Source organism: Cnephaeus nilssonii, assembly GCF_951640355.1.
Source record: "Cnephaeus nilssonii genome assembly, chromosome: X".
Taxonomy (NCBI): domain Eukaryota; kingdom Metazoa; phylum Chordata; class Mammalia; order Chiroptera; family Vespertilionidae; genus Cnephaeus; species Cnephaeus nilssonii.
The window spans coordinates 48,185,697-48,201,249 of NC_137071.1; the positions used below are offsets into that span (position 1 = coordinate 48,185,697).

The window sequence follows — 15,553 nt, forward strand, 5'->3', positions numbered from 1 at the left end:
TTGATTGGCTGCCTTCTGCACGTCCCCCAATGGGGATCAAGCCCACAACCCAGGCATGTGCCCTTTACCGGAATCGAACCTGGGGCCCTTCAGTCCACAGGCTGATGCTCTGTCCACTGAGCCAAACCAGCTAGAGCCCTAGAATAAATTTTGACTTCTTTTAAATTTAGCTAGTCATATGAAGCATGCCTGTTTTCTACCATTTCCACAGCCTGTGCTTTAGATATATCCATTCCATGTGGCAATTATAGACTTGAAAAATGTTGTGGAATTGTGTGTGTGTAATGAGTATCATATTTTAAATGTATTAGGACAATGTCACAGTAAGGCAGTACTATAAAAAAAGGCTTTTATAATAAAGTTATAATGGATATAGTTAGTTTTCCTAATCAGGTTTTCTTAAATTTGGTGTAAACCTATAGTTACACAGAGTGTGATAAGGTAGTTCAGTTGGTTACGATGGTGTCAGCGGGCCTTCAAGATGGGCCTGTATTTTGATCCTACTGACTAGATGATTTTGGAGGAGGGAGGTATTAGCAGACTTCTAGGTTTGAGAGAATTTAGTTTTAATGTTTAATTGATACTGAAGCCAAAGCCTCTGTTTGTTAAAAGGGAAATAACTAGAGAATTTGTTTTAATGTTTAATTGATACTGAGGCCAAAGACCCTGTTTGTTAAAATGGAGATAACTCAGGAGAGCTTTGTGATCTCCTTATCTGATTGTGAGGTTTGTTTGTTTATACCTTGGCACAGGGTTCCAATATTCCCCTTCAAAAAAGACACCTAGAAACAAATTGGCTTCCTTGCCTAACAATCATTTAATGGCCTCGGGTCCTTTCTAGCCCCTCCACCCTGCTCTCAGGGCCATCTGTTCTCTGCAATCCTCTTTTTGGGGAATTCTTTCCCATCGGCTCTCCTTGGGCCTTAGCGCCTGCTCTAAAGATTTATGAAGGCCACACTGGAACCTCTTTTCAGTTTTCATTTAAGGATTTCAAGGCAGATAAAAGCCTTTTCCATTTGATACATAAAAATGTTACTTCTTTTCTGGGTGTGTTCTTTCCTTCTATGAGTGTGTGGGGTGGAGAGAAGTCTGCCTTTTTGTGCCTGGAGGAGGGACTCTTCCTATCCATGCAAAGATTGACTGGGCTGGCTCTGGCTGCATGAAGCCAAGTGTCCTCTGGCTCTGGGGCCACTGGCGTGCAGGTTCGGTGTCTCTCCTTGGCTTCATTCTTTCATTACCCTTTCCTTTGTCTTCTTGACAGAGTACAGTCGCTTTGAATCGAAGATACATGACTTGCGAGAACAAATGATGAACAGCAGCATGAGCTCTGGGTCTGGGTCCCTCCGAACAAGTGAGAAGAGGTCCTTGTATGTCAGGTAAGTCCCACTTCCAAGCCGTAGGCCTTGTGCTACACAAGGGGCGTCTAGTCCAACCCAGCCCTTGTTTACCTAGTGGGGTAGGGAGTGTGTACTCCCAGCACTACAACACTTCCAACTGTATGCTCAGGTTGTGTACTTTCTGGCAGGTACTATCTCCTCCTGGTCAGGAGCTGGCTTGGCTTCTTCTTTTTTGTTCATGAATGACTCAGTATGGGAACATTTTAGTGTGCTCCAATCAGAAAAGGCTACTGGGTGATTGTTGCTAGTCAGCATTCAAATAGCACTGGTATGTTCAAAGTATTTTGCTTGCAATTTGTGATTTGAGGGGGAAACTTTGCATCCCTTCCCCCTTTCATGTGTGCATAATACACCCCAGGCTTTGTATCCAAGCGTATCAACTACCTCTGTGTTCTTAAGAGACCAAGAAACTGACAGGTTGCTGCATTCTTTTTTTTTTTAAATTGTGTTTGTTTGCTCCCTACTGCACTGGTCTACTGTATTTGAGTCATAGGACATGGGGCAGGATGGTGTGCATTCCCCAGGAAGGGCGGGTGGATGTGCAGCTTTGCGTGTATTGCTGCTCAAAATTATTCCAAGATATTGTCCAAGGTTGAGCTTCTGACCCTCAAGGCATATTGTCATACTTTGTCAGGTCAAAGTACAAACCTCCTGGGGAGTTGGACTGCGAAATGAACACTATGACCTCCTGGTAGAATTAATTTCCTTCTTCCTGCCTGGGCTTCTTGGCAAAACTCCAATAGTTGGTGCAAATATGTTGTATCTCTCCAAGGTTAAACTCCTTAGAGAAAGAGGTGGTGGGATTACTCCCCTGAGCCAGTGGCCTCCCTCCTCCCTCTCTGGGTGTTTAATACTTACATATGGGGTTGTATAAAACTCTTGGGTTGAACTTTTTCTAGTGGCTTCTGATACCAGCTGGGGGGTTAGGAGGTGAGGTTGCATATGCTAGTTGCCGGGCAACATGACAAACTGTTCTGTGCTTGGGGTTGGAAATGAAGATAGCCAACTGACAGAAAGGCTCATTGCAGCTCTTCTCAGGGTAGTTGATATTTTTTTCTTTACTTGGTCATTTGTCCGTGACCCTACTACTGGGAGTGGGGCCGAGGGAGCCCCATTTTGAGCCTGAAGCCCACTAAACCCTTCATGGTTCTTTTCTAAAATAAGCACTCACTTCCACTCCTTGTGTTTTGAGAGCAGCTTTCTTCACATGTGCTGTGCTTACCTCCCGCTGAGAAAGGAGGAGAGCAGGAAGGCTGGAGTAGTCTCGGTGATCTTTTCAGTCTCCTAACACTGGGGCACTGATGGGGAGGATCAGCAATGCACTGTGGCCCCCCTGCTAAAGAGTGATACTTATGTGACTTGGTCAGGATTGTTCCGTTCTGTGCTTTCAGCCCCCACAGATGTGGCACTACAGAGTGCGTGGGAAGCTACTCTTGAGGCAAAACAGTTTCTTCAGAGAGCTTTATTTTTAGATTTTCCCTCTCTGTCTATCTTGTGCTAGAGCTCCCCCTGCCTGGGCAGAAGCAGTGGGGCGTTAGCTCCCAACCTGGAAGACTTGGAGCCCTCTTCTCTGGCTCCGGCCAGGAAAACTCTGGGGAGGAGGGTAGAGATGCACTCTGGTTCTAGCTAAGCAGTTTATCCAGTTTACACAATCTGTCCTTACCCTTATCTTGATAACATTGTATCATATGAGCAAAGCAAATATGGTTTAGAATAGTGGACATTTGTGATCACTAGACTTAATTAAAAAATAATGTTTCCTGGCCGAAGCAGTGACCTGAGGTCCTTCGCTCAGCTAACCCCTCTCCCAGAGCCAGGCTTGCTCTATTCCTTTTGTGCTTGTTTTGGGCCTTTCACTCTACACTTGGTTCCCTTTCTTCCACATGTAAACATATTCAACTTTCATCCATTCTTAAAAGAAAATAAAAAAATTCCCTTGATACCAGTCATTCCTTAAACTCTCGTCTTGTCTCTCTTCTGCTCCCTACATTTATTTGCCCAATTCTGTGCTGGGAAACACTAGTTCTGGAGAGGTTGATAGTATTATGTAAAAAAAAAATCAGTGTTTCAGGAAGTTAAGCAAGTGCAGGAATAAACAGGAAAATAGATTTCTTCTCTGTGATAAATCTCCAGGACAGACTTACTAGGCAATTTCCTCAATAGATAGGAGGGAGCATGGGAACCTTATTTGGAGAAACCCATGTTGACATGCAGGTTGGGAAATATTAGAGTTATCTGTCCTTGCTGCTGCTATTTCTCCAAATTACCTCTCTTTCAGTAGGAGGGGAAGTGCATCTGCTTTTCAGTTTGGTGGTGTAGATCCCAGCAGCTCCAGAGGAGCAGATGCCCAAGTCTGCCAGGGAGCAGTGGTGACCTCTTAGTCGTCAAATTCAATGACTGATTTACTGATCCTCTGCCTTCTTCTTCTTCACCACATTTGTTTCCATGGCTTACTTCCGTGGTCGGCAAACTGTGGCTCGTGAGCCACATGCAGCTCTTTGGCCCCTTGAGTGTGGCTCTTCCACAAAATACCATGGCCTGGGCGAGTCTATTTTGAAGAAGTGGTGTTAGAAGAAGTTTAAGTTTAAAAAATTTGGCTCTCAAAAGGAATTTCCATCAACGTTGTACTGTTGATATTTGGCCCTGTTGACTAATGAGTTTGCCGACCACTGGCTTACTTGTTTTTGTTTTATTTTCTTTAAAGGCTCTCTTCCTACCTTGCTGAGCATTCCTCAATCCTGTTCATTACATCTGCCCCTAAATGGCAATGTCATTTACTTTCACAACTTCAAATCATGTCATTTTGTAAGTGATGCCCCTGATCTCTTTACTGAACTGCAGACATGCATAGCAACTACTTGCTGGACATGGGCCTGAACTGGCCCTCCCAGTGCAGGGTGTTCAAAATGGACCCCCCAAACACATATCTACTACTACTCATTTCCCTTATCTAAGTTAATTGCATCAGCCTATCATGTGGAAAAGGGATTAGATTTGTTCTGTCACCCAAAGCAGATCTCAGCTCAACAAGAGGAAGAAATTGCTAATGATTAAAGTTGTCTGCAAATGAATGGCCTGCTTCTAGAGATAGTAAGTTTGATCTTTTGTCACTGGAGGTGTTATGGAATAGGCTGGGCAGCCATTTGCCTGGGTGTCCCAGAGGGACTTGAAGGTAAAGCAACAATCTGGACGTGATCTGCTCAGAAGCTTTCAGTAGTTCCCTAGTGTTTTCCGGATAAAGGGGAACGGACCTTTAGAAAAAACCCACTACACATCAGGACCTTTGTTATTCTCTTGAAATTGCTTTTAAAATCCTTTTAATGATGTTACAAAATAGACATCATTATTATCATTTTGCAGATGAGAAAACTGAGATTCCAGTTAGCCAAGCCCAGCCAGCATGACTCAGTGGTCGACCTATGAACCAGGAGGTCACGGTTAGATTCCTGGTCAGGGCACATGCCCAGGTTGCAGGGTCAATCCCCAGTGGGGAGCATGCAGAGGCAGCCAATCAATGATGCTCCAAGTTAGACAGCCAAGAAGTCCCCAAACTGGAATTTGCCCCTGGTTGTTCAGACTACAGAGGGTGGTTCTCCCAGCATTTCCCAAACTTGCTGATAGGAGTCAGCTGTCATGCTATTGAAAGTACAGATTCACAGGCTCCTCTTCTGTCAATTGGGTTCACCAGTTTGAGGAAATGTATCTTTTTAACAAGCAATCAGGACACTCAGGAATGATTACTTGTGTGTCATAAGAGACATTTGTCTCACTCAAACTATTACACTTTCTTTAGCTCCTAAAAAGTAGTAAAGCACAGGGCTAAGAATATGGGCCTGGTTGCGGGGGTAGATTCTAGGAGGCAGAAGCTGTGGTTTGTGCCCTTCGGCAGCTTGCTGTCTACACAGAAGGCACTGAGCTGCAGGTGGTTTAAGTGAAGGAACCCTTTTCAGGTGAGGTTTCACCTCATTCTTCTTGCTGTTGTTTCAAACCCTTGTGATATGTTTCTCCTACCTTCCCTTCCCCTGAGTCTCTATCTTCCTCTGGTGTGTAATCTGTTTTGATGCAAGTAACACCCTGCACTGAGACAGGTGAAAGCCTAGGGAGCTGTAGCTGTATGAACCACAGGGAAGACAGGGAGAAGAAGGAAGAAGGAAAGAAGATATAACGGTGTTTGCAAAACAAAACTTGGTTTTAAAGTCACTAGTGACTTAATGGAAAGGCCTTCCCTACCCTTTACTATACTAGGATCATCTATTAAATGGTATAGCAGATGAGCAGAGCCCCTCTTTCTGCGCAGTGTAGGACCTTTGGTGAATTTACCTTCCACACTGTAAAAGCCCACAGGAATATGCCTCTCTTGAGCCTCTTGCTCAGCAGTGGGGTGGCTAGGTGTCAACTCAGGGACTTCCAGGGACTTCCAAGTTCTATACTCATATTTTAATTTATCTATAGAAGGAAGGAATGAAAGACCTTGTACTCCAAAGGTTGCCAAGAAGCTTGGTAGTACATTTGTAGAAATAGCTTTTGAAAGTCTGTTCTGGCTAGCATGCCTGCATTTTTGCAGCCACAGGACATCATCAGGCATTTTGGGAATCCCAGCTGGCCATCAGCCATCCCAGTCTTCTTTCTACTCTGGGAAGGAAATCATGTTGGGGCACCTGTAGTCTCAAGTCAAGAAATAATAATGTCAGAAATATTGGCTCGATCATCAAAGGCAGCTGGAGAATGCTGCTTCTTGTCAACAAGCAGACATGACTTGTGCAACTACCCCGTGCTTTAGCCCAGGGTGGTGCTTGGGGGAGACTGACTTGGTGTTACTCATTAATGAGTTTCCATAGTGGATTAAGATGATAACAAGGTAATATTGGCAGGCTTCACTTTCAGATAGGATTTTTGGGGTGATGGTGATATGCATCTGAAAAAGCCATAACAATTTAAGATGTACATGATTTTGAAATGTATTAAATGTCAAAGATAATAATTTAAACTCTTCTTTTGAGTTCTTTTTAGGGGGAGGCAACCCATTATCTAAATACATCGAAGAGGCAAAACTGGCTGTTTACTAGTATGTAGAGTGATTCAGACAACATCAGCTGCCAGAGGGCAGGGCAAAGTTTCCACTATCAGCGATTCTGGAACTGCCTGTTGCTAAGTCATATACCCTAAATGCCGGTCCTGGACCTCTGTTCAGAATCCCCTTAGCTGAATGCCCCTGTAACTTCAGAATTGCCCTCAGAGGTCTGACACTTTGAGACAGACTAAGGAGGTGTCCTTCCATGTTGTCCTTCCTCAGGGTGCGCAGGAAGGTGTGGTGTGCTGTCAGCTGCACTTGCACCTCTTATGATGACCCATCTTGTGTCTACTTGAGTAGTCAAGTTTGGCCTTTTTGGTGTTGTTCAGAAGCTGCTGGAAATTTTAACTCTAAACACTGAGGTCAGGGATTGATGAGTTATTGCTGCTTTATAGCTATCTGCATATTTTATATTGAACAGGCAAGTGAGGGGCTGCTCAGTTTTCAAATAATATGTGCCTATTATCTGGTACTTTCTGTCTCGGGTAGCTCAGGCCACTTTAACAAAATACCACAGATGGGTGGCTTAGACAACAGACATTTATTTCTCACAGCTCTGGAGGCTGGGAAGTCCAAGATCTAGGTGCTGGCAGATTCAGTGTAAGGTTTGTAGATGGCCATTTTCTTGTTGTCTTCATGTGGCCTTTCCTGGGTGTGTGTGAAGAGAGGGGGGAAATGGAGGGAGGTGGGCGGTGAAGAGAGAGAGAAAAATTCTTCTGTTTTTTCCTATAAGGACACTAATATCATGATGAGAGCCCCTCCCTCATAACCTCATCTAAACCTAATCACCTCCCAAAGGCCCCACCTCCTAATACCATCACATTAGGGATTGGGGACTTCAGCATTTGAATTTGGGGGGTACACACTCAGCCCATGATACTGACCAAAGGAAGAAAGCAATGTCTTAGACCCCAACTGATATGAGAGGGAAATACAGTGGGAGAACACTGGGAGGTTGTTCTGTGCCCCCCACCTCAGTCTGGTCTCACCTGCCATTTGGGAGCAGCAGATGTGGCCTTGGTCCTCAAAGGGCTTCTCCCTTGGTGATAAATATAAAAGATTAAAAAGCTGCAAGAGTTAAATAGCAATAAATGGAAAATAGGAAGGTCACTGCTAAATATATATTATGAATTTGGAAGAAGGAAATTTGTAGTGGTCAGAATCACAGAGAAAGGTGGGACTTGGGTTGGGCCTCAGAGAAGTTGCCAAGGGCATGAGGGGACAGGCAGAGCCTCCCAGGCCAGGCAGATGGCTAGAGCCACAGGCAGAGAGCTGGGTATTGTAGTGCATTTGAAGTAGCCACTTAGCCTTTGAGGCTGAAGGGCTCTTGTTTACTTTGCTTTGAGAAACCTGCCTGACCAGTTTTCTTGAGAATTCCCATTTTCTTGGCATTCCTGTTCACTAAGATACTAGGCTGTGCTTGAAACTTGTGATTTCTCTGGATCTTGCATATCCATCCCTCACAATTTAGGATTGGAAGTGTAGAGACTGTGGCCTGGTAATCTGTTTACTTTGAGCTGATTATATTCCTGCTTTCCCATCAGGCAGTGGGGTCCCAGTTAAAAGGAAGATTAGGACATGTGCCCCAGAGCACGTGCATCAGCCCTGTGAGCAGGCACGCAGCTCTTAGCGGATACTGTTTGAAGGTCACAACTTCAACATGTCTTGCAAGACCTTTGGCAATGCTTTCTCCTTGCGAAGACAGATGGCAATATTTACACCTGCCATGCTGAAGCTTACTAGGTGTACCAGTTAATAATGCGGATTTTGTAATCAAAGAAAACAGGATAATTTCAAGAGAAACATCAAAAGTGCTTTATTCAAAGTAATATCTATCGCTAGCTACACATTTCCCCATCTTTCAGGTAATTTGTGGATACTGTCCCAATAGAACTTTTCTTTTTTTTATTGTTTAAAGTATTACAAATAGTAGTACATATGTCTCCTTTTTTTCCCCCATTCACCTTCCTCCGGCCTCCCCTACCCCTCGGCACATGCCCTCACACCCCCTATCCCCCCAGTGTCTTGCGTCCATTGGTTATGCTTATATGCATGCATACAAGTCCTTCAGTTGATCTCTTACCCCCCGCCAACACTCTCCAGCCTTCCCGCTGTAATTTGACAGTCTGTTCGATGCTTCTCTGCCTCTGTACCTATCTTTTTGTTCATCAGGTTCTAATGTTCTTTATTATCCATAAATGAGTGAGATCATGTGGTATTTTTCTTTCACTGACTGGCTTATTTCACTTAGCATAATGTTCTCCAGTTCCATCCATGCTGCTGCAAATGGTAAGAATTCCTTCTTTTTTATAGCAGCGTAGTATTCCATTGTGTAGATGTACCATAGTTTTCTAATCCACTCATCTGCTGATGGGCATTTAGGCTGTTTCCAAATCTTAGCTATTGTAAATTGTGCAGCTATGAACATAGGGGTGCATATATCATTTCTGGTTGGTGTTTCTGTTTTCTTGGGATATATTCCTAGAAGTGGTATTACTGGGTGAAATGGCAGTTCCATTTTTAAATTTTTGAGGAAACGCCATACTGTTTTCTACAATGGCTGTACCAGTCTGCATTCCCACCAACAGTGAAGGAGGGTTCCTTTTTCTCTGCATCCTATCCAGTACTTGTCGTTTGTTGATTTGTTAATGATAGCCATTCTGACAGGTGTGAGGTGGTACCTCATTGTTGTTTTGATTTGCATCTCTCAGATGATTAGTGACTTTGAACATCTATACTAATAATAGAGGAATATGCAAATTGTCTGAAACGCCGTCACAGTAACAGTAACAACCAAACAGCAGGCTGCATGGGGTGACAAGGCCAGCAGAGGTGTTAGTGAGGGACAATCAAATGACTGAACAGCAGGCTGCGTGGGGCGACCAGGATGGCAGGGGGGTTAGTGGGGGACGACCAAACCACTGAACAGCAGGCTGCATGGAGCAACCAGGCTGGCGGGGGGGGGGGGGGCAGTTGGGGATGACCAGGCCGGCAAGGGGAGGGAGTGAGGGGTGACCAGGCCGGTAGGGGGGGGCAGTTGGGGGCGACCATGCCAGCTGGGCTGGGCAGTTGGGGGTGACCAGGCTGGCAGAGGGAGGGGGCAGGTGTGACCAGGCCAGTGTGTGTGGGGGGGGAGCTGAGGGCGACCAGGCTGCCAGGGAAGCAGTAAGGGGCAACCAGGTCAGCCAGGGGGCAGTTAGGGGAGACCAGGCAGGCAGGGGGATCAGTAAGGGGCGACCAGGCTGGTGGGGGGGGCAGTTAGGGGCGACCAGGCTGGCGGGGTGGAGGCAGTTTGTGGCGACCCGGTCGGCGGGGGGGCATTTGAGGGAGACCAGTCCGGTGGCAGGGGGAGGGCAGTGAGGGCCGATCAGGCTGGCAGGCAGAGGTGGTTAGGGGTGACCAGGCTGGCAGGGGGGGGGGCAGTTAGGGGCAATCAGGTAGGCAAGCAGGCAGGTGAGCAGTTAGGAGCCAGCAGTCCCTGGTTGTGAGAGGGATGTCCAACAGCCCATGTAGGCAGTCAGACATCCTCTGAGGGGTCCTAGATTGGAGAGGATACAGGCTGGGCTGAGGGGACACCCATCTGTACATGAATTTCATGCACCAGGCCTCTAGTGTTTTCATATGTCTCTTGGCTTTCTGAATGTCCTCTTTTGAAAAGAGTCTATTTAGATCCTTTGCCCATTTTTTGATTGAATTGTTTATCTTCCTTTTGTTAAGTTGTATGAGTTCCCTGTAAATGTTGGAGATTAAACCTTTATCAGAGATAACATTGGCAAATATGTTCTCCCATGCAGTGGGCTTTCTTGTTTTTTTGTTGATGGTTTCTATTGCTGTGCAGAAGCTTTTAATTTTGATGTAGTCCCATTTGTTTATTTTCTCCTTAGTCTCTCTTGCCCTAGGATCTGTGTCTGTAAAGATATTGCTACGACATATGTCTGCAATTTTGCTGCCTATGGAGTCTTGTAGGATTTTAATGGTTTCCCATCTTACATTCAAGTCCTTTAGCCATTTGAGTTTGTTTTTGTGTATGGTGTAAGTTGGTGATCTAGTTACATTTTTTTTGCATGTATCTGACCAAATTTCCCAGCACCATTTATTAAAGAGACTGTTTTGACTCCATTGTCAAATACTAATTGAGCATAATGGCGTGGGTCAATTTCCGGATTCTCTATTCTGTTTCATTGGTCTGTATGTCTGTTCTTGTGCCAGTACCAGGCAGTTTTGAGAACCAAGGCTTGAATATAGCTTGATGTCTGGTATTGTGATCCCTGTAACTTTGTTCTTTCTCAGGATAGCTGTGGCTATTCGGGATCGTTTTTTATTCCAGATGAATTTTTGGACAATTTGTTCTAGATCCTTGAAATATGCCATTGGTATTTTGATAGGTATTGCATTGAATCTATAGATTGCTTTTAGTATGGACATTTTAATGATGTTGATTCTACCAATCCATGAACATGGTATGTTGTTCCATTTGTTTATGTCTTCCTCCAACTCTTTTTTCAACATCCTGTAGTTTTCCGAGTACAGGTCTTTTACGTCCTTAGTTAAGTTTATTCCTAGGCATCTTAATTTTTTTGGTGCAATGGTAAATGGGATTGTTTTTTTCATTACTCTTTCTGTGAGTTCATTATTGATGTATAAAAGGCCATAGATTTCTGGGTGTTAGTTTTGTGCCCTGCTACATTGCCAAATTCATTTATTAGGTCTAGTAGTTTTTTGATGGAGTCTTTGGGCTTTTCTATGTATAGTATCATGTCATCTGTGAATAAGGACAGTTTTACTTCTTCTTTTCCAATTTGGGTGCTTTTATTTCTTCTTGTCTGATCACTATGGCTAGTACTTCTAGTACTATGTCGAACAGGAGTGGTGAAAGTGGGCATCCTTGTCTTGTTCCTGTTCTTTGGGGAAATGAGTTTAGTTTTTGCGTACTGAGTATGATGATGGCTGTAGGTTTGTCATATAGGGCTTTTATTATGTTAAGGTATGAGCCCTCTATTCCCACTTAGCTGAGAGTTTTTATCAAGAAAGGGTGTTGGATTTTGTCAAATGCTTTTTCTGCATCAATTGATATGAATATGTGATTTTTGTCTCTTAGTTTGTTTATGTGATGTATCACATTTATTGATTTGCGGATTTTGTACCATCCTTGCATCCCTGGTATAAATTCCACTTGGTCATGGTGTATGATCTTTCTAATATATTGCTGAATCCGATTTGCTAGAATTTTGTTGAGGATTTTAGCATTTATGTTCATCAAGGATATTGGCCTGTACTCTTTTTTTGGTGATGTTGTTATCTGGTTTTGGGATTAGGGTAATGCTTTGATTCATAGAAAGAGCTTGGAATTGTGCCTTCCTCTTGAATTTTTTGAAATAGTCTGAGGAGGATAGGTTTTAGTTCTTCTTTGAATGCTTGGTAGAACTTCCCTGTAAAGCCATCCGGACCAGGGCTTTTGTTTGCTGGAAGATTTTTGATCGCTGTTTCAATTTCTTTGGTAGTTATCGGCCTATTCAGGTTTTTTGATTCTTCTTGGTTGAGTTTTGGTAGCTTGTATTTTTCTAGGAATATGTCCATTTCATCTAGGTTGTCCATTTTGTTGGAATCGAGTTGTTCATAGTATTTTTTCATAATAGCTTGTATTACTGTGGGATCGGTTGTTATTTCACCTCTTTCATTTCTGATTTTGTTTATTTGGGTCCTCTCTCTTTGCTTCTTGGTGAGCATGGCTAGAGGTTAATCAATCTTGTTTATCCTTTCAAAGAACCAGCTCTTGGTTTTGTTGATCTTATGTATTGTTTTTTGGTCTCTCATTTATTTCTGCTCTCATCTTTATTATTTCCTTCCTTCTGCTTACGCTGGGCTTTTCCCGTTGCTTTCTTTCTAACTCTTTTGAGTTGTAGGGTTAGGTAATTTATTACCATTGTTTCTTGTTTTTGCTGTAGGCTTGTAGAGCTATGAGCTTCCCTCTCAACACTGCTTTCATTGTGTCCCATAGATTTTGGATTGTTGTTTTTCATTGTCATTTGTTGCCATGATGCTTTTTATTTCTTCTTTGATCTCTCTGGTAACCCAGTCATTGTTTAATAGCATTCTATTTAGTCTCCAGGTGTTTGATTTTTTTAAATTGTTTTTATTGTAGTTGATTTCTAGTTTTATGCCATAGTGATCTGAGAAGATGCTTGATATGATTTCTATCTTCTTGAATTTGAAGAGACTTTGCCCATGACCCAATATATGGTCTATCTTTGAAAATGACCCATGTGTACTTGAGAAGAATGTATATTCTGTGGTTTGGTGTGAAATGTTCTGAAGATGTCAATTAATTCCATCTGATCTATTGAGTCATTTAGGATTGATGTTTCTTTGCTGATTTTTTGTTTAGAGGATTTTCCCAGTGGTGTTAGTGGGGTATTAAAGTCCCGTACTATGACTGTATTGCTGTAAATTTCTCCCTTGATATCTTCCAGATGTTTTTTAATGTATTTGGGTGCTCCTGTATTGGGTGCATATATGTTTACCAGTGTTATTTCTTCTTGTTGGATTTCTCCCTTTAGTATAATGAAGTGTCCTTCCTTATCTCTTGTTATGTCCTTGACTTTGAGATCTAATTTGTCATATAGAAGTATTGCTACCCCCGCTTTTTTTTTTTTCATTTCCATTCGCCTGAAAAACCCTTTTCCATCCCTTCACCATCTGTCTGTGTGAGTCCTTTTTTCTGAGGTGGGTTTCCTATAGATAGCAGTTATATTGTTCATGTTCTCTTATCTACTGAGCTACCCTATGTCTTTTGGTTGGGGCATTTACTCCATTTAAACTTAAAGTTATTGTTGATAGGTACTTGTTTGTCGCCAATTTTATTTTTTATGCCTGTGTTCCTTCTTTTCTTCCTATTTCTTCTTTTTACAGCAGATCCTTTAGCATTTCTTGCACTGCTGGTTTGGTGGTGATAAACTCCCTTAGTCCTTTTTTGTCTGTGAAGCTCCTGATTTCACCCTCAATTTTGATTGATAGCCTTGCTAGGTAAAATATTCTTGGATTCAGACCCTTCCTTTGCATGACTTTGTATATTTCATTCCATTCCCTTCTGGCCTGATGTGTTTCTGTTGAGAAATCAGTCGCTAGTCTGATGGGGGATCATTTGTAGGTAACTTTCTGTCTCTCTCTGGCTGCTTTTAATATTCTTACTTTGTCATTGTTGTTTGCCAATTTAATTATAATGTGCCTTGGGTTTGGTCTTTTGGGTTTCATTTTGTTTGGGACTCTGTGAGCTTCTTGGATTTGTGTGAGTTTTGTTTTTCTTTATATCAGGGAAGTTTTCTGTCATTATTTCTTCAAACAGGTTTTCTATTTCTTGCTCAGTTTCCTCTCCTACTGGCACCTCTATTATGTGGATGTTGTTTTGTTTTGTGTTGTCCCAAAGTTCCCTTAGGCTCTCCTCCTGTTTTTTAAATTTTTTTTTTAGTAGATCCTGCTCTGCTTGGGTATTTTTTTCTACCTTGTCTTCTAGTTCACTTATGCAGTCCTCTGCTTCTAGTCTACTGTTGATGCTTTCTATTGAGTTCTTTATAGCGGTGATGTCATTTTTCATTTCTTCTTGGTTCTTCTTCATTTCCTCTTTGTTCTTACACATATTGTTGAATTTGTCTTCCATTCTTTTCAGCGTCCTTAAGACCATTTCTCTGAATTCTTTCTCTGACATGTTGCTTGCCTCCATTTCGTATACTTCCTTTTCTGGTGATGCCTCCTTTTCTATTATATGCAGGCCGTTTCTTTGTTTCCCCATGATCTCTCTTCTCCGGTTATCTGGTGATGTAGTTCCCTCTCTCCTGCGTTGATTTAAAGGCACAAAATACAATACAACCAGGTACAACGCACAAGGCACTGAACACCAATGTATTCATGATACTAATAACCCCAAATAAATGTGATCACCAGAGAAAAGAGAATTAGGGGATAAAAAATAGTGCAAAAATGATATTGAGAAAAGGAAAAAAAGTAAGAGAGAAAAGAAAGAGAATAAAAAGGGTGGAAACTATTTATATGGGGAGAAAACTCTAATAGAACAACCACTAATCCCAAAAAATGCAAACAGCAAACACCCAGAGATGAATGCAAACTACAAGCAACAACTAATAACAAGCGAGGAGAGGAAAAACAGAAGCAAAGAACAAAGAAAAACAAAAACAAAAAAAGAGTAACAATCTCACCAATAAGGACAACAATAACCAATCTAATCAACTATCAAGTAAACAACAATAGGACAGAGAGAAAGCAAGACAAAACAAAAAAATTAAAAAACAAAACAAAACAGAACAAAACAACAAAATACAGACAAACAAAAAAAGGGCAGAGAAAAAAATTTGGATAGTGAAGAAATAGGAGAGAGAGTTGTGTATACTTAGAGCAGGGGATCAGGAGTTAGTTATATAAATAGGGTGAATTTTTAACAGGGCATAAAAAGAAAGAATAGGGAAAATCTAAAGCAGGAATAGGGTAAGAGAAACAGGATAACAAATGGGGAAAAGTGAGGAAGAGAGTGTTGGTATAAAGGTAAAGTTGAGATACAGTAAAATGATTCTAATGGAAAAATTAAAATAAAATGTAGAACAGTAATCCCAAAATAAAATAAAATAAAATAAAGAGAAAATAAAATGACTTTTTTTTTTAAAAAAAAGGTAAAATAGTAGTAGTCATAATACTGATTAAAAATAAAAATATAATAATTAAAAAGGTAAAATCAATAAAAAATTCAGTTTCTTTTTTTTAAATTTAATAAACCTTAATTGTTCAGATTATTACAATTCTTCCTCTTTTTTCACCCCATAGCTCCCCTCCACCCGGTTCCCACCCCACCCTCTGCCCTTACCTCCCCGCCCCACTGTCCTCATCCATAGGTGCACAATTTTTGTCCAGTCTCTTCCCGCACCCCCCACACCCTTTTCCCCCTGAGAATTGTCAGTCCACTCCCTTTCTATGCCCCTGATTCTATTATATTCACCAGTTTATTTGCTTCATCAGATTTTTAATTCACTTGATTTTTAGATTCATTTGTTGATAGATAAGTATTTGTTGTTCATAATTT

General features: G+C 42.0%; 1 protein-coding gene across 4 annotated transcripts in view; it reads left to right on the forward strand.

The window, feature by feature from the left end:
* The window catches only part of DLG3 (discs large MAGUK scaffold protein 3), a gene marked incomplete at its 5' end in the record, with an annotated part of 77,711 nt that overhangs the window by 35,626 nt on the left and 26,532 nt on the right, over window positions 1-15,553 (forward strand). For all 4 annotated transcript variants that reach the window (XM_079764690.1, XM_079764691.1, XM_079764688.1 and 1 more), the window contains one exon: window positions 1,262-1,376. In XM_079764690.1, coding sequence (XP_079620816.1) covers window positions 1,262-1,376 — 115 coding nt within the window. The remainder of the gene's footprint in view (window positions 1-1,261; window positions 1,377-15,553) is intronic.